Below are 18,094 nucleotides of genomic sequence, written 5' to 3'. Positions count from 1 at the left end.
TCAAAGACAGAAACGTAATGTAAAAGTAATGCTCCTTTGTAGGGACTCCTTCTGCAGTTGCTCTTTAACCTGGCGGGGAACGATGAGCTTCCAGCGCCAACGAGATTATCTCTTAATCCTTCCTCCGCTGCCCGGTCGATTGACTTGATACCGCTAACAGTGTCTAGGCAACCGCACTGAACGAACTGGTATATTCTGAAATTTCCAAGGTGGCCATGCTGCTGACACTTGATGCGGTCCATATGATTAGGTGGACACCTCAATATGACACCGCACCCTCTGCAGAATCTACCCCTGGTCACAAGGCATACAAATGTACGTTGTATCATGCTGGTGACTTGCGTTGAATGACAGAGAAACACGCCTCTCGTCTGGTTAATTTCGTGTCAAGCCTTCTCAGAAGACCTATCTCTCGGGCGGCTGGATTGCGGTTCCATGGTTTCCCGCCAGCACCATTATGACAACAGCGTCAGAGCATCTTCTCTGGTTAGCTGCCCGATGCAAACCTCGGTGGTCCTCGTTCCCATTCCCTTGGCCAGACTTTTGAGGAGCTGGAGACGTCAGCATCACAGTGCTTCAAAATATGCCGCATTGAATCCTGGAAATTATTTTCAAGCCAATCTCAAGAAACGAGGCCAATTCCAGCGATGTGGCTTCTGCTCTATACTGGAAACATGATGTCCTCAAAGTCCAGCATGGTTTATGCATCTCTGTCGTACCAGTGTTCTCAACGAGTCGATGTACAGGGCCAAAGCTGACATGACCCCTGAAGGTCTACAGGGTTATATCATTGAACTGGTTTGGTAATGAATTGAAGTTACTATGTGCTGAAGTCATCACGGTATGCATACATGCAGTGATCTCTCTGTGCTCCATCTGTCTCAAGGCGAGAGAAGGTCAGAGGCAAACCTTTCGCGAGCAGAACTCTTAGAAAGCGGTGCGGTCCCTGCGAGCATACGGAGAAGCTAAATGAGCTAGCGACAATCACTGCAAACTCGGGGTGTTAGACGCTGCGTCTCAGAAGGACTGTGGGTACGAGGAGACATTGCACTCCACAACAGGCATATAGGTACATCACCAGAAGCCATAAATCACTGTTATTGTAAGGTCATCATAACTCTAGAACGATCGTCCCAACCCCTCTAGACACACAACTTAGCATGGCCGAAGCCTTCTCGTCTTCCATCAGTCCCGTGCCTCTATGTTCTATTCTACCACTCTTCACGACGACTCTGCACGTACCGCAATTCCCTGCCTCACACGACGAGGGAACGTCGAGCCCCGCTTCACGCAGCGCGTCAAGCAGCGTCTTCTCTCCTTGCACTTCAACCGTCTTCCCTGAATCTGCGAGCTCGGCGGTGAATGGGTCTCCGGACGTAGGGACCTCGAACTGTTCAAAATGAAGATTCGCGGGGCTCATTCCGATCGATGCCGCGGTGTCTGTGACAGCCTTTTGCAACCTTTCGGATCCGCAACAGTAAACGTGTGCCCGGTCGTTGACCTTCTTCATGACATCTTTGGTGTCGAAGGTCTTGCCGGCAGATTTGTCGTAGATCGTGACGTCTTCGCCAAATTCTGCGAGATATTCTCTCAAGGCGATATCCTCCGAGTTCCGCACGAGATAGTGCAGATGGTAAGAATATCCCATCCGGCGACAGTGCTGGGCAGATGCGATGAAAGCCGTGATACCTATCCCGCCAGCGACGAAGATGTGGTTGTCAGCGTCGACAGCTAGAGGGAAACTCGAGGTGATCTTGCCGACTTGTAGAACGTCGTCCAGCTTCAGCCGGTTGTGAATGTAATGTGACCCGCCACGACTCGTCTCACTGAGTGCCACAGCCAACTCGAAGCGGTTCGAGTCGCCTGACACGACGGAATAGGCGCGCACCAGCTTCCCACCAAGACGCAGTCTGATATGACTTCCTGGCAGAACGGGCTCGGGGTTCTGCTGGGGTTCGATCGCCTCAAAGACAAGGGAGGCAATCCTTGGAGTTTCCCTCTTCTTCTCCGCCAGCCTGTACTCGGTCCAGATGTCCATGGCCACGCCGCCCAAACGGCCACTGTGGTCTTCGTACTGCTTTTTCAGCCGGTTGAGAAAGATGCCCCGCGGCTCAGCGCCCAACTCTTTGATCTCGACCAGCGTCTTCATGGCGTCTTCATTCTTCATGTCGTGATAAAGGTAGTATTGGACTTTGGCCACCGTCCACTCTGGGTTGGGCCGTTCCAACAACTCCATCTCGTCTCCGGCTTGGATGGTGCCCGGCTGGAGGATGCGATAGAACCATCCCGTGCGGAACATGTCCTGCGATCGTTTCGCCATGTCCTTGACCTGGAACCTGTGGTTCAGCTTGTAGCACGGCTGTCGGGGTTCGCAGACTTGAGCGACGACGTTCCCAATGCGCACCACGTCGCCGATACACATGTTGCGTTCGTTCGCATTCTCTGCGACAATGTTCTCGCCGAAGCCGCCCGTGACGAAGAGGTCTTCGCTCTGGGGCAATTCTTGCTTCCACCGCGTGTAGTGGGCCGAACTGTACTGCAGCAAGGCCTTTTCTGGCCCGCCATGAAACTCGTACGCGTGTTCGTCTCCTTCGAAGCCCAACGTCGTGACCTTGATGGGTCCGGTGCGGATATGTTTGAAGATGGCCGATGGCTCTTTCATCCCAAAGGCCGGTTTTATCTTGCCTGTCCTGATTTGATGGACTTTTTCGCCCTGCCATGGCTGCTCCAGGATCTTGACAGCCACCGCGTCCTCGTCTCTGAATGGCGCCATGGTGTCGGCGTAGACAGAAAGTGCCTATGATGAACGCTTCATGCCCAGGTTTCATGGAACGTTCTGCGATTAAACAATCATCAACTTCTTCCACTCTTAGTGTCTATCCTTCGTCGGAGCTCTCCGCTCAACGGGCCAGAACTTGTTTCGGTGACTTCGTTGTACGAAGAACACAAGTCTGCGATTAAACAATCATCAACTTCTTCCACTCTTAGTGTCTATCCTTCGTCATGACGAGCGAGACATGCTTGATGTGTACATGTACTCGGTGGCTTACTCGTCAAGCTCTCCCCAGAGGTCGAAGGCCAGATCATCCATCCGTATAGTTTCCTTATCAGCACACCAGAAGCTGCTGCTGATGCAAGAGAAAACGCCACAAACCGAAAGCCATCTATTTAGCTGCCGTGTGGCTTGAACTTGGCGATGCTTAGGTAGATCAAAGCACGTACGTCGCGATATGATACATCTGCTACTCTGCTTTGTCAACGACGACGAGTATCTTCATTGACTTCGCCCTCAGGAATTCCTAGGGCCCCTGTCAACTTCGTCCCATCTCTGTCCTGCTCCTCGAATCTTTGTCTCTAGCCTTCACCACCATTCAACTCGGCAATACCAAGGTCACAAGTATCGCAGAATTTGCCGGTCCAACCCACCGCCACGATCGCTTACCACAAACTGCAAAGCGTGAGATGATCGGTCCACCTCACGTTCTGTTCTGCAAGGGTTCGTTGCGGGGTACGTTACCCTGCTCTGCCAGGCAGCTGATCATTTTGTGGGTTGCAGGGGAGGATCGATTCCCTGCTCGAGCATCGCACTGTGCGAGTTGTCGCAGCTTCTCGTCCCACTCCCTGCGCATAGAAGAATGGAAGAATCGACAAGAACCAAAATCACCGCATTTCATGTCATACGGCGGTGGTGTGCCGGACCACGACCAGAGATGCACAGTGGAGGTCTTCTTGAACCAGGACGAGCAGGAGATGTGGGTGGCAATCAATGTACTCGTACTGGTACCGACCGCGACTTCGACATCGGTTGGTGAATAGTTCGCTAGTCATACACGGCACTTCAGATATCAGTACAACTCACCTCCTTAACCCACGCAGGGCACAGATACAAGGCAAGTAAAACCCCCCATCTACCGAGATTCGTGCCTTGTTCCACGCTCTCCTCCGCAGTCGCAGTGAATGGCTTCGCTTCACCGCACGATGACGAGGTGTTGAGCTTCCACGACCCCGACTGGCGAGCCAATACAACCGCTCGGACAGCTTTCTACCGATGCCGAAACCAAGTGAAGAGCCCAGCGGCGAAGAACACTTGTGGAGCTAGCAAACTGCTCCTCCTATAGCAACATGTGGGGTGAGTGCACTGCAACCGCAGAGGAGTCTTGTCTGGACTTAAGTAACTCCCCCAGCAGAGGGTGAAGTAGTCGATACAAGAGTGAAGCAACACAGCCGAAGAGGAGTCCGGACTTATGTAACTCCCCAGGTGAAGCAGTCTGTATAAGAGTGACGCGGCATCTCCATGACTTCTCGCATTCGAAGCTCTGCCCGTTCTTTACTCTCCAGATGGCCATAATGCTCGTCTTGACAGCCCTTCTAGCAGCTTTGCTCGGCGACCTCGCCGTTGTCGCTCAAGACTCTGACTATGGCTCGTCACCACCAGTCTATCCGAGCCCTCAAACACAGGGTATTGGCTGGGAAGCCGCCTTTGCCCGGGCTGAAGCCTTTGTCGCTAACTTGACCCTGGAAGAGAAAGCCCAGCTCGTGACTGGCACTTCGGGCCCTTGTGTTGGCAATATAGGTGCCATCCCTCGCCTCGGGTTCGACGGTCTCTGTCTCCAGGATGGCCCTTTGGCAATTCGACAGGCGACCTACGCCTCTGTCTTCCCAGCAGGGCTCACAGCTGCTGCCTCGTGGGACAAAAGCCTAATGTATCTGCGAGGCCTTTATATGGGTGCCGAGTTTAAAGGTAAAGGCAGTCACATCGCTCTTGGTCCTGTCGTGGGCCCTCTCGGTCGTACTGCATATGGTGGTCGAAACTGGGAAGGCTTCTCTCCCGACCCGTACTTGACGGGCGTTGCAGTAGGGGAGACCATCACGGGAATGCAGCAGGGTGGTGTCCAGGCCTGCCTCAAGCACTACATCGGCAACGAGCAAGAAACCCAACGCAATCCGAGCCTGTCTCCTGACAATGTCACGATCGAGTCATTCTCCGCGAACATTGATGACCGCACAATGCACGAGTTGTATCTGTGGCCCTTTGCCAATGGCGTGAAGGCGGGCGTCTCCTCAATCATGTGCTCCTACAACCGACTCAATGGATCTTATGCCTGCCAGAACTCCAAGAGCCAGAATGGACTGTTGAAGGAAGAACTGGGGTTCCAGGGCTACATCATGTCCGATTGGGTGAGTGAAATTTGATCCACGCCCACCACCATAGCCGCCGGCTGGCACGTTGACATTGAGCCCCCCTTTGGGCACTACCCCTTCGTTGATGTCTCTCTACTAATTGTGTTGTAGGGAGGAACGCGTTCCGGTCTCGCTTCGATCAATGCAGGATTGGATATGACCATGCCTGGTATGCATTTTTTGTCCCTCCTAAACTAGATCCTATGGTCTTGCTTATGATATCCAGGTTCTATCAGTTTCAGTGGAGATTCAACTGCGTCGTTGTTCGGCGGCAACATAACGACGGCAGTCAACAACGGCTCTCTCAGCGAAACACGGGTAGACGATATGATACTACGTATCTTGACACCGTACTTCTTCCTCCAGCAGGACGAATACCCCCCGATCGACGGCGAGGAGCCGACATTGAACTCCAGATTCCCTCCATACAAGTATCAGTTCAATCTCGGCGCATCCAACGTTGACGTCCGTGATGGCCACGGTCAGCTCATTCGCGACCTAGGGTCTGCTGGTACCGTACTCTTGAAGAACGTCGACAACACACTCCCGCTGAAAGCACCGACTTCAATAGGCGTCTTCGGCAATGATGCTGGAGACGTGGTCGATGGACTATATTCCCTTGGGGGAGCATTCGGGAATTCAGATGGTTACGGTGAGTTGGTGACCTTGTCTCCTTAGTTATTACCATTTCATTACAGGACAACAACACCAGGCCTCCCAGTTCATCTCCCCCACCTCTGCCTCCTCCCTTCTGGTCTCAGTCTATTCTGCTCTCCTCAGTTCTGCTCTACCTGATGATACAATCTATGTCTATGGCTAACACTCTTTCAATCTCCTGGCAGAATACGGCACCCTCGCCGTCGCCGGAGGAAGCGGCACAGGTCGATTGTCGTATCTGGTGTCACCGCTCGAAGCGATCAAAACCCGCGCCGCCCAAGACGGCACACTAGTGCAATACGTGCTGAACAACACTCTCCTCTCGCAGCCTTCGACTCTGGCCGGTGTGCTGCCCGTGCCGCAGGTGTGTCTGGTGTTTCTCAAAACATGGGCGTCGGAAGGCGCCGACCGCGCCGGGCTCGAAGCAGACTGGAACAGCACGGCAGTCGTCACGTCGGTCGCATCGTACTGCAACAACACTGTGGTCGTCACGCACTCGGCGGGGATCAACGTGCTACCGTGGGCGGACCACCCGAACGTGACGGCGATTCTGGCCGCGCACCTCCCCGGTCAGGAGTCAGGCAATTCGATAGTCGACATCCTGTACGGGGTGGTCAACCCGAGCGGGAAACTTCCCTACACCATCGCGCACAACGAGAGTGACTACGACTTTGCGCCCCTCCTGAATTCCACTGCGCTCCTCGAAACAGAGGACCCGAACGCATGGCAGTGGAACTTCACCGAGGGCCTGCTGATCGACTACCGCCACTTCGACTACGAGAACCAGTCTGTCGCGTTCGAGTTTGGCTTTGGCCTCTCGTACACGACGTTCAGTATGTCCGGGATAGCCGTACAGCAACAGGGCGCCAGTGGAGCAGGAGGCGGAGGCGGTCCCTACAGCAGCAACAACAACACCACCGTCATCGGTGCAACTCCTCCACCTCCACCGTCCCCAGGTAAGGTTCCGCCAGGAGGAAACCCGGCGCTCTGGGAGACGCTGTACACCGTCACCGTCACCGTCACGAACACGGGCGGCGTGGCCGGCGCCGCGGTGCCGCAGCTGTACGTGTCGCTCCCGCAGGTGCCGGACGCCGAGGGTCATCCTACCCCCGTCAACGTTCTTCGCGGGTTCGAGAAGGTCCTGCTGCAGCCGGGGGAATCCCAGACTGTCGAGTTCGATCTGGCTCGTCGCGACCTGAGTTATTGGGACACCAACACTCAACAGTGGACCATTCCGGAGGGAAGTATTGGGTTGAATGCCGGGTTCAGTAGTCGTGACTTCAGACAAAGGACTCAGGTGAATGTGGTTTCAGGTTGGTGATGATGCGTAACGACAGAATGAATGAATACTCGGGGTCAGTGAGCAAGAACGCAGAATGGTGATGATTTAAAAAAAACCCCCGAACGACTCGAAACGCTGTGATTTTCAAGACGGCGGCTGGCAATCATACAGAGGCAATTATTTGCATGTACTGTACCTTACTTACCTCACTTGACCCCTGAGATCGACCACGACGAAATCACACACATGCAACGAAACCAAAAAGCAAGCAACCCTGTTGAACAGTCCGACGACGGTCTTTACAAGCTCAAATACTCACGCATCACTAGCCTAATGGCCCCCAGGCAATCGTCGACGCCCTGACGCTCCTTACAACGTTTGCGACACCATCAATTCACTCCTCGTACGCTATACATTGCTATATTCTCGGCCTTCGCCGAGAGGCTTTCTCTTCGTCTAGAGCGTACCAACCAGCCAACCAACCAACCCAAAGCCAGTACTGGACTACGCCATCTATATTTATGTGTTCCCAAAAAGAAAAAAGTGATATGAGTGATATTCGCGACTCCAGCAATAATAATGACAGTAGTGCTAGCAACTTATAGGGTATACAGGATCACAGAATTACAACGGTGGTAACTCCTCTCTACACACAGGACAAACAAGTCTCAAATTCATCCAGCCCTCCAAACACTCCGCGTGGAAAATATGGCGACACGGCGTGACCATGTAATTTCTCTGCTCGAGCCAGGCCGAACCTCTTCCCCTTCCCGACCCCGATCTATAATCCGTCTTGGAAACAACAGGCACGTCAATCTCATTCATGCAAATGGCGCAATCAAACACTTTTCTCGTCCTGTCGTCTTTGTCTTTGGCCTCGGACGCCGACGCCAACAGACCGATCGACATGCCGTTGGCTTCGACGTCGCCGTCGTCCTCGCGCAGGACGGGATGGTAGTCGTAGGCCGGCGGACACCAGGAATCGCGAACCAGTAACCGCGGGCCGAGGAACTGTTGGCTCACAAGAACGCAAACCTGGAGCCAGAGCCAGCCGAGCAAGGCAACACCCGTCACGGGGCTCGCGTCGATGGACAGAATGTTGCGGTCGGCAAAGTACCAGTATAAAATGGGCAGGGGCCGCAAGACACTCGAGCCAATGACGTATTCCCAACTCAGGGCTTTGCGGCAATTGCGTATTGCGTTGCGGTAGATCTGAGGCCACCAGAAGGAAAAGTAGGCGAGGACCAGGAGGTTCGTGTACGTCGACCGGAGCGTCCGTGGCCACGACAGCGCCCACAGGGAGAAAAACATCAACATGACGAGGGAGAAGTAGAAGCGCGAGTAGATGGCGGCAAAGGATGCCCGGGGACTAGTCACGTCCGCGGGGATGGTTGGGTCTTGGTCTGACGGCAAAAATATCGGTGTGGCACCCTGGAGTCGAGGAGCCGTGGCTGGAAGAGGAAGACCGACTGTGCCGTCTGCGCTCGTAGCTGCAGGCGTGTTTGTTGTAGTGGTAGGTGTCGGCGTAGGCGCGGGCGCAGGCGAGGGAGTGACGGTTGCAGTTGCGGTCGAATTCTGCGTCGTCGCCGCGGCCGTCCTTCTCCGCCTCTCTTGTTCTGCTCGTTGAGGATCGCCCACCTGCACCGTCCAAATGTCAAAGACAAACTTAACCTCTAGAAACGCGACGTGGATGCACGCTAGGAACGCAGCCGCAGCGATCATGAGAAAAGACGCCTCATCCGCCATCAACAATGCTATCAGCACGAACAGCAGCATTCCGTCCCCTAACGCGGCGATGACAATGCCTTGATAAGCAATCCGACTTCTCGTCGATGGTGTCGCCGCTTTTTCCATTTGACGCTTCAGCAGGAAAATTTGCAGACCCAATGCCATGATGAAGGAGAAGATCAAACGTTGCGCGAGTGCCCAATACGTCTCGACTTTGGGTCCGAAGATTGCATCGGCACTGAGCATGTAGCCACAGTCGGGGGACATGATGACGACGGAGAAAGTGAGTAACGGCGGGCGACCAATAGGGGCACCCTCAGGATGTTCAAATTCCTCCTCGACTTGATCAAGGTAATTGTGGGTTTCGCCCGGGCCCTGGTCTTCGTATATGTGAGGCAACGGTTGCAACCAGACAATCAGTTCGCATTGAGGCGCGAACGCTAAGCCATCCGAGACGTCTTCGAGAGTCTTGTCCCAGTAATTGTGTACTGTTTCATTCATGACATATCGCGATGCGTTGAATGCATCCGCATTGAGGGCAAAATGGGGCAGAGCTGGATATGCATCGAATTTCGAGCTGGTGGTAGACATGACGATCTGACCAGACGGTAGATGGACCCCTTGGAGCTTTGCCTGCCATCCATTTCCCGGAGACGAGTCCGTGAACAAGGAGATTTCGGCTTTGATCGTAGATGGTTCATGGCCATGGTCGTGGCTTTCAGTTGAATCGACGAGAGTAAAACTAACTTCGCCTTCATCTTCGGTGATGTTTCTTTCGAATCGAGCCACCATGTAATCCTTGCTCGGGTCGATGACAGTCAAATTGGGCATTGGAGGTGGAAGTGGGTTCTCCAAACGAGAGAACTTCCCTCGAATCTCTCCAGTGACTTTTTGATAGATGGGCAATCCATCGTTGAGGTCGATGCCGCTCCAGGCATGTTCATATTGCTGCTGACTCAACGACCGCGCACGAGGGAGGAGTTCCCATTGATAGCCATCAGTATCCCGGAAGCCGGTCAAGTTGAGCCATTTGTCTGCCGTGGCATCAAAGTGGCCATAGGATGAATTCGTCAAGACATCGAGTTCCCGTTGATGGCGTTCCTCGATTCGATCCGTGTCGACTTGAAAGCGTCGTCGGGCGGGCTGATCAGGAGTGAAAAAGATGAACAGCAGCAGAATCACCAGAAGAACAACTCGGGGACCTTCCATCCACTGAACCGTAGACTCTTGCGACTCATCGCAGAGTGGAAGACACGATAAGAAGACGAGGGGGAATGATGAGGAATGAAGAAGATGCATGGGATGGTGTTTATTCCCCTGTTCCTGGCACTTCGACGTCTGGGCCAATCGGAGTCTGATTCTTCATCTCCCTCCGCAGACACGCAGCAAACACAGCGACACCGCAAGCTCCCTACGTTGTCGACGACGACGACCAGTTGTCGCCGTCTCGACCATCTTCCTCCTCTGTAACGGGGCACACGCCTCACCGGGATCTCCCTCTCCAACATGGCCAACACCATGCCGCTCCCAATCCCGCCTCGCACTCCCACCCCTGACCCAGACGAACCCTCCTCACCACAGATCCTCGCTGCCGCCGATCCAGAGACACTCTTTGACCATAACAGTCTCTCGCCTCTGCATGCCGAAAGAGAAAACATGAGCTCGTTGGGGGCGACATTATCTTCACCGGGTACTCCCTTGAAACACAATGCCAATGGCGCGGGGCCTTTCAACTTCCAGCCGGCGACTATGGCCAAGTCGCCCATCATAAAGTCCAACATTGGCCAGCGACGTGGTCACAAGTACAAACACAGCAGTGTTTCGCATCAGATCTTCCTGGAGCCTCCTCCTCGGGCACCCTTGGCCCTCCCGAACTCTCTGCCCATCCCCACGTTCGCAGAGTGCAGGGCAAGCATGACGAAAGACCAGAATGTCCGCTTCTACTGGAGTATATGTCATATGGCGGTAGCAGGCTACACAGCGTGGAATGCACATGGCTCGGCGGCGATGGAGGCTCTATCGCACCTGATCTTCTACGATTCGTTAGGTGCCCTCTTGTGCGTCCTGGTCGAAATCTTCTCAAACTTCGAGGTGTGGGGGAGATCGAGCGTCAGGCATCCGTTCGGACTGCAGCGCATGGAAGTCATTGCGGGATTTGCCTTGTCTGTGCTGTTGATCTTCTTTGGATTCGACCTGATATCACACAACGCGAAACATGCTCTGGAGGGAATCGGGCATGAGCCACATCACCCACATACCCACGACCGTGTTACCACTGGCACGATTGACCTGACGGCGCTAATTGCGCTGGCAGCTACCCTTGTCTCCGCTGTTGGTTTGCAGAATCATGCTCGCATTGGGAAAGCCATGAGGTTTGCCGCTATGGAGAACCTGCCGTCGTTGTTGAGCAACCCGTCACATTTTCTGACGCTGTCGTGCTCGGCCACCATGCTGATACTACCTTTGCTGTCTTTGCACACCTACGAATGGGTGGATAAGATCCTCTCCTTGAGCATTGCGCTGAGCATGCTGTTTCTGGGTGTGCATTTGGGCCGTAACGTCGGAGCGATGCTTTTGATGTCACTTCCATCGAGATCCACCGATGTCGCCGAGGTGGTCAAGGCCATCGAAGCTCAACCCCTTGTGCGCAGCGTGGAACAAGCCAAGTTCTGGCAGGCGCACTATGGCATGGGCATGGCAAATCTGAGACTGAGAGTTGTTGGGACCGAAGAGAATCTACTCAAGCTCAGAGAAACAATTTCGAGCATTATTCGAAACAGGCTGAGTGGAGGATATGGCTCGGGGAGCAGCGGTCAGAAGTGGGAAGTCAGTGTTCAGTTCAAGGTCGACACTGACAGTGCCATTTCTCAAAGTCATGCTCACTTTTCGCCGGGGCCAAGATGGACTCCGACTTGATATGTATCATTATTGGTAGTATAATGTTGTTACGAATACACAGAAGTTTTCACTTCCGCCGTGTCCCCACGTTCAAAACTTGAATGCCTTCTGATATCTACAAATGCAAACACTTTGTATGTGAAGGCCATTGAGTGGACTGATTCCACCGCTTGGAATGGTGAACAATATGCTGTACGCAAGGCCGAGCAGGGTGTAGAGTCAGCCAGATTCACCATTCACCTGACTGCTTTACCCTCGTCCGTCTGTCTGGAAAAGCCCATTAGAGCCGGGTATCACGGCCGTAAGGGTGCAAGTCATGTCTGCGCTCGTCGTGCTCCCCCCTTGAACTCCTGCAGGAGCCTTTACATGGACCTCCGAACACTGGGATTCCACTTGCCGGCGTCATAGTGAGCGCGACATTGCCTGCGTTGTGCAGAGACGCAATCAGTCATTTTCAGTTCATTGTAGAAGGCTGGCCGTCTCAAGGAATCTTCGCTGTAATTGTAGCCTGCCTGGGAAAGGCGCCCTGCATAGGAACAACCTCTGTAGCTCCAATCTCTTGAAGCTTCTCCTGCACAGTCCGTAACAGTTCCTCAGCCTCCTGCTGCGTTGCCTTTCTTTGATATTTTCTCGCGGCGAGCAGCAATTCGACTTTCTTGCCCTTCCGCAAGAAATCCTCTAATTGTTTCATCTTCAACTGAAGGTCGTTGCCGCTGATGGCCCAATTCAGCTCGATTTGCTTTGGCTTCTTCTCCTTCTGAGCAAGCTGAGATTGTCGAGCCGCCGTCTCTTTACTGTTGATTCTTTGAATCAGGTCCTTGCGCTGCACCACTTGTACAATTGCGTGGTTGCCATCTCCAGGCTTGCTCAGCTGCAGGACATAGCTTTCGGACCGATCGATCTCGCGAAGTAGCTGGGCGAGCGGCTTTGGTTCGGAGAGCTTGTTGTCGGGCGTCTTTTCTTGCACGTAGCGAGTCTCGATCTTCTCATTTAGAGTAAACGATTCCGCAATCTTGTCGTCGATGGTGACAATCTTTATTTTAGTGCCAGGCTTCCGCCCTCGAGGTCCGGCAGCGAGAGTGGGCGTGTTGACAAAACATCTCCTCGACACGCGAGCAGGTAGTCGTGGCAATGATCGAAGTTGAGGGCCGTTGCACGGTGCAGCTCGCCGCAGCAGCGGCTTGACTGACACCAGAGCGCGCTGCATCCAACTACACAAGCACAACAGAACAATAATACAAGACGAAGCAAAATCAGGGACGAAAGTCGACGGCCTGCGCAACTGTGAATTGGAGACGCCAGAAAAGTTTCCCCAGAATCTCGACCTTCTCGTCTCTTGTGCTGGTGGCGTCGGCGACTCGCCAATCACTGAATCCCATCAACGGCAGGGGATCAAGCGAACAGATCTCGAATCTTTTGGCCTGCATCTCCCTCCCCTTGCCGATTTTCCTTTTCGATTCTCCCACATCCTCACCACGCTCTCTTCCCCTTACCTATGTCATCCTCGAACTCCTCCGATCGAGCAGGCATCTGGTCCTACGTTCCTTTCGGTTCCTCTCCCAGACGTCGCTCCGTATCTAGCGGACTGCCGCTGAGACACTCGGCCAACGGCAGCGCAGACAATACACCCTGGGATCCTTTCGAGAAGAGCGGCCGCCACTCACAGGGTAGCGGCTTCAGCCAGAAATTCAATCTGGAGTCTCTGCAGCAAGCCTGGATGACTCAAAGTCGGCAGGCCAGATATGTCAAAACAGGGGGCGTCATCGCTCTGATCTTTCTTTTATATCTGTTCTTCTCGGGGGGCAGTAGCCATGGCTCGACGACGAGCAACATCTACACCCCGGAGAATTCACCGACCACGAAGTGCACGAAACCTCACGATCTTTCTAAACCACTCGTTCAGTATGCTATTATGATTGATGCGGGCAGCACGGGCAGCAGAATTCATGTCTACAAATTCAACAATTGCGGGCCTACGCCTGAGCTGGAGAACGAAGAGTTCAAAATGACTGAGAAGAAGGCTGGCGGCTCAGGCTTGAGTTCCTACAAGACAGACGCTGAAGGCGCGGCGAAGAGCCTCGACCCTTTGATGCAGGTTGCCCTGGACTCGGTCCCCAAGGAGTACAAGTCCTGCACTCCAGTCGCGGTCAAAGCCACAGCTGGTCTGCGATTGCTGGGTGACGAAATGAGCGAGAAGATTCTCGATGCCGTCCGGACGCGTCTGGAGACAGTGTACCCATTCCCTGTCGTATCCAAAGAGAAGGGCGGTGTTGAGATCATGAAGGGCGAGGATGAAGGTGTCTATGCCTGGATCACTACGAACTATCTTCTCGGCAAGATTGGTGGGCCCGATGAGACGCCCACCGCGGCCGTGTTTGATCTCGGTGGCGGTTCGACCCAAATTGTCTTCCAGCCGACTTTTAAGAACAGTCCTCACGGAGGCATGCCCCCTAAGATGGCTGAAGGTGACCACAAGTACAGTTTGAAGTTTGGTGGACGCGAGTTCGAGTTGTACCAGCACTCGCATCTAGGCTATGGACTCATGTCTGCACGAAAGGCTCTGCACGCGTCAGTGCTCGACCACATGCACAAGCAGAACCCGAATTCGCGGGAATGGTTGAGCAAGCCTATCCCAAACCACTGCATCACCCCTGGGACTCAGAAGAAAGTGGACGTCACCATGCCGGCGGACCACCCACTGGCAGGCGACCACAGTGTGATCATGGAAGGACCCGTTGACGCCTTGCCGGCTCAGTGCCGTGCATTGGCCGAAGGCATTCTGTACAAGGACAAGGAGTGCTCTCTGGCTCCGTGCTCTTTCAATGGTGTCCACCAGCCGTCTCTGGAAAAGACCTTTTCTCGCGAAGACGTGTACATCTTCTCCTACTTCTATGACCGGACCCACGATCTCGGCATGCCCGAGTCCTTCACGATCAAGGAACTGCACGACCTCACGGACAAGGTCTGCGGGGGAGAGAAGCACTGGGACGCATTCGCCGGCATTGAAGGCGCCTTGGCCGATTTGCGCGATCGGCCAGAGTGGTGTCTTGATTTGAACTTTATGACTGCGCTGTTGCACACGGGTTACGAGATGCCCATTGATCGTGAGGTCAAGATCGCAAAGAAGATCAAGGGTAATGAGTTGGGATGGTGTCTCGGTGCAAGTCTGCCGTTGCTCGAGCCCGGAAGTGGTTGGGAGTGTAGGATTCAAGAGGTCACTGTGTGAACCACCGGGAAAGGGTGGTGTTATCGTGTGTGTTTCTAGACCTGTTTCCGGATTGGCTTCTCAGGGGCGTTTGTATATTTTTTTTCTTTTCCCGGGTCAATATGAAATGATTTCGACAAGCATGATTTTCTCGGACACGACGGCGTGAAAACAAGGAGAGAGAGAGGCAGGACTCAGAGAATGCAGGATGCAGGATGCAGGTATACGTCGCGCTTTGTGCATAGTTTATTAATTGCCGATAGATGATATGGGGAAACAAAAAAAAATGGGTGGCAAGGTGAATCAATCACCTCGTGAGGGTAGACTTCTTGTCGACTTTCATGATTCTTACTACTGGGGTCTGCGAGGGGGTACATAGGGGATAGATTGGTAGACACGATTCGTTCAGTGCAGTAGGACATGTCGTACAGTACGTGGTACCAGAGGTCAAGAAAGGTAACGCGAAGATGAAGGAAACGAGAGTGTCTCAGGTGTCTCACATCAGAAGGTAATGAATGCTTCTCAAGGTAAATCACCACACCGGAAGAGTCCACGATGAAGAAGAACCGTGATCGTCGATTGCCTTTTTTGTTTTCTCTTTTTTACCTTTCACTGTCTATTGTCTGCTGTGTACCTATTGTCTGCCTGAGGTGGATACACAAGCAAGGAACACAGGCACGGAGAGTAGAAAAAGAGTCCGTCAACGTTCAAGACTGAACCCCCCCCTGCTACGTTCATCACTTCATACATGCAGTCTGCGCTCCGGACGATACTGTATCACAAGTCATCCAAGGTCATTCCATTCGTACATACAAAGTCATCTATCCCTAAGTACACCGCTCAATGCTCACCGTGTACTCATCTCAAGGAGGGGATGACTCCTGAAAGTCTAGACAGATCTTCATTAAATTGCCTTCCATTCATATGCTCCTTCTCTTCCGCTCCTGCACCTACTCCTACTCAGAACCCACCTTTCCCTAAAACCTCATCCCCAACTTCTTTCAGCAATGGCTCATCTCTGACGCCCAACTTGGAGCTGCTCTTCAAACCCTTCAGTGTCTCGCGGAGGTCCATGGCCTGGCACAGGTCCCAGAGCATGTTCTCTGGTGGGGCAGCGTAGAGAAGCATACCCAGCGCAAGGAGGAGGGCGTGTAACGTTTCTTTGATATTGCCCACACTCGTACTCGTACTCGTACTCGCAGCAACATCCCCAAACGAAATTATACTCTCCAACAACGCCGCAGAGAGGTCGTCGCTCGGTGCGGCCGTGGTCTCTTCATCGGCGCCGTCCTCGGAACTTCCTTCCTCACGTGGCTGCATGCGTGCATTATGCACGTACGAAGAGAGATTGTAAACCAGCGCCGCGGCCATGGATCGGGCATTGAGGTGTGGGGAGAGCAGACACTGTGACGCGAGTGATTCGATCGTTTCCTTTAGTTGGACTTTCGTCCCCTCACCGTTGCCGTTTGCGTTCGGGTGGGTGGGTTCATGGCTGCGAAATAGTTGTTCTTGGAAAACATTCGAACTGAACAAATTACACGCGAGCTGTAAACTCGTGGATTGGATATTATATGGTGCATTGGAGAAATCATCGCCGTGAGACAACAACGTTCTGAGCAACGTGTGGCCATGCTCGGTGGCGAGAAAGCTCGAGACGCGTGAGTCGACAGCCGCACAACGAACGAGGTCGATAATGGCAAAATGTGTCTCGGTAGGAAGCGACGCATATGACGAAGTGAGGTAGTCGCTGAATGAGTGGAGATTTGGCAGCGGTGCTTCTGTCATACCCTTGTCGTCTCTTGTGCGGATGTACGAGACAAGGTCTTGGACGGACTGGTGCGAGGAGAAAGTCGGTCCGATTTTGGCAAGAAGTTTATCGAGTGGTGGTGTGCGCGAGTACAGTATCGGCTTTTCGATGAGCCGTTGAAGAGACGGCAATCTCAACGTCGCGTGCTGATGTTGTTTAGGCCGTGCCATCTCAAGCAGGAGACGAACATTGCCGCGTAACTGTGCCGGATTGGCACCTGCCCATTCATCTTGTTTCTGACCTCTGAGGAAGGTAATGAACGTCGGTGTCGCTCGGACAGAGTAGCGTTGGGCAATGGCATGGGCAGAGTGGGAGGCTGATATGTCGATTTTGATGAGTTTGGCGCCACTTCGCGTCCCGGCTTCAGCGGCTAGTTCGTCATAGGTCGGATAGACTATCTTGCAAGGAGGGCATGTTGCAGATGTAAAAAATATCACGGCGCACGAATGACGAGCCGATGAGAGGAGCGTATCGAGTTCGGAGATGGAGGAAACATAATGGACGTGGCCGGGTTCATCTCGTACTTGTTGTGCGTTGATTATGGCCGGCGTGTGGACTTTGGGAACCACCCCATTAGTTGCAGGTGTAGAAGATATTGGAGCACCATTCGTAGGCTTTGGCGTGGGCTTCGACGTCGCTGGTGTCTTTGCAACATTTCTCCCCGCCACTGCGTCGGGTGCTTGGGTCATTGTGCGCATAGACTGGTCGATCTGGCCACGGAGCATCTGGCCGATAGGCGTTCTGAGGAATGTCTCTGGGAGACTTCGAATCTCGTCGGGGATATTCTTGCCGACGAGGAACATGGCTAAATCTTGACTGAAGTTGTTGCAGTTGTGAACGAACAAATCGTACGATTCTGGCGTGTAGATGTCTTCAAGGGATTCGATGTACTCCTCGATCACGTCGAGTGGCAGGTCTGTCTGACCTAATGGGATGATCTTCATCGGACGTCCATGGTGCGTGGACCCGGGGACTTTTCTATGAATACCCTGGCCAAAGAAGTATTCCACGTTGTTGACAACAATTGCTGTGTGGTAGATGGCATCTATTTGTACTCCCGTCAGGGCCATGGAGTATTGTCTGGCCATACCCTAGACACGGTCAGTAAGGGAGTTGGATACCCGAGAGAAAAATGACTTGCCTGTGAGAGGTCGTAGACATAGAGTTCGACGTCCATGGTGAATGATCTAGGCTCATAAATGTCTATCGCATCAGCCGGCCGAGGGGTAGAAACACTGTCTATGGGGGAATAAACGAAGGGATGCGATGCTGGTGTTGGTGTTGATGAAGCAGGCGTCAAATGGTACGTCAACCACAGGCCGGATTAACTGAATGC

At 53.4% G+C, this 18,094-nt stretch overlaps 7 protein-coding genes across 7 annotated transcripts; 3 read left to right on the top strand and 4 right to left on the bottom strand.

The window, feature by feature from the left end:
- Positions 1–1,111: 1,111 nt before the first annotated feature.
- Positions 1,112–2,773, bottom strand: PV08_02183 (uncharacterized protein; the record flags this gene model as incomplete). The annotated part of the gene is made up of 1 exon (XM_016376543.1): positions 1,112–2,773. The coding sequence occupies one exon, from the start codon at positions 2,771–2,773 to the stop codon at positions 1,112–1,114; it is 1,662 nt and encodes a 553-aa protein (XP_016241819.1).
- A 1,574-nt stretch (positions 2,774–4,347) lies between these two features.
- Positions 4,348–7,159, top strand: PV08_02182 (uncharacterized protein; the record flags this gene model as incomplete). The annotated part of the gene is made up of 4 exons (XM_016376542.1): positions 4,348–5,178; positions 5,293–5,363; positions 5,418–5,833; positions 6,024–7,159. The coding sequence occupies 4 exons, from the start codon at positions 4,348–4,350 to the stop codon at positions 7,157–7,159; spliced, it is 2,454 nt and encodes an 817-aa protein (XP_016241818.1).
- A 585-nt stretch (positions 7,160–7,744) lies between these two features.
- On the bottom strand, positions 7,745–10,057 carry PV08_02181 (uncharacterized protein; the record flags this gene model as incomplete). Its single annotated transcript, XM_016376541.1, has 1 exon — positions 7,745–10,057. One exon carries the CDS (start codon positions 10,055–10,057, stop codon positions 7,745–7,747), a length of 2,313 nt encoding a protein of 770 aa, XP_016241817.1.
- A 297-nt stretch (positions 10,058–10,354) lies between these two features.
- Positions 10,355–11,764, top strand: PV08_02180 (uncharacterized protein; the record flags this gene model as incomplete). The annotated part of the gene is made up of 1 exon (XM_016376540.1): positions 10,355–11,764. The coding sequence occupies one exon, from the start codon at positions 10,355–10,357 to the stop codon at positions 11,762–11,764; it is 1,410 nt and encodes a 469-aa protein (XP_016241816.1).
- Positions 11,765–12,227: 463 nt separating this feature from the next.
- On the bottom strand, positions 12,228–12,953 carry PV08_02179 (uncharacterized protein; the record flags this gene model as incomplete). Its single annotated transcript, XM_016376539.1, has 1 exon — positions 12,228–12,953. The coding sequence occupies one exon, from the start codon at positions 12,951–12,953 to the stop codon at positions 12,228–12,230; it is 726 nt and encodes a 241-aa protein (XP_016241815.1).
- Positions 12,954–13,241: 288 nt separating this feature from the next.
- On the top strand, positions 13,242–14,972 carry PV08_02178 (uncharacterized protein; the record flags this gene model as incomplete). The annotated part of the gene is made up of 1 exon (XM_016376538.1): positions 13,242–14,972. One exon carries the CDS (start codon positions 13,242–13,244, stop codon positions 14,970–14,972), a length of 1,731 nt encoding a protein of 576 aa, XP_016241814.1.
- Positions 14,973–15,911: 939 nt separating this feature from the next.
- PV08_02177 (uncharacterized protein) lies at positions 15,912–17,828 on the bottom strand (the record flags this gene model as incomplete). The annotated part of the gene is made up of 1 exon (XM_016376537.1): positions 15,912–17,828. The coding sequence occupies one exon, from the start codon at positions 17,826–17,828 to the stop codon at positions 15,912–15,914; it is 1,917 nt and encodes a 638-aa protein (XP_016241813.1).
- Positions 17,829–18,094: the final 266 nt, after the last annotated feature.

Source organism: Exophiala spinifera (genome assembly GCF_000836115.1).
Source record: "Exophiala spinifera strain CBS 89968 unplaced genomic scaffold supercont1.1, whole genome shotgun sequence".
NCBI lineage: Eukaryota > Fungi > Ascomycota > Eurotiomycetes > Chaetothyriales > Herpotrichiellaceae > Exophiala > Exophiala spinifera.
Note: the sequence above shows the minus strand (reverse complement) of the source record. Positions and strands in the feature narration are given on the sequence as shown.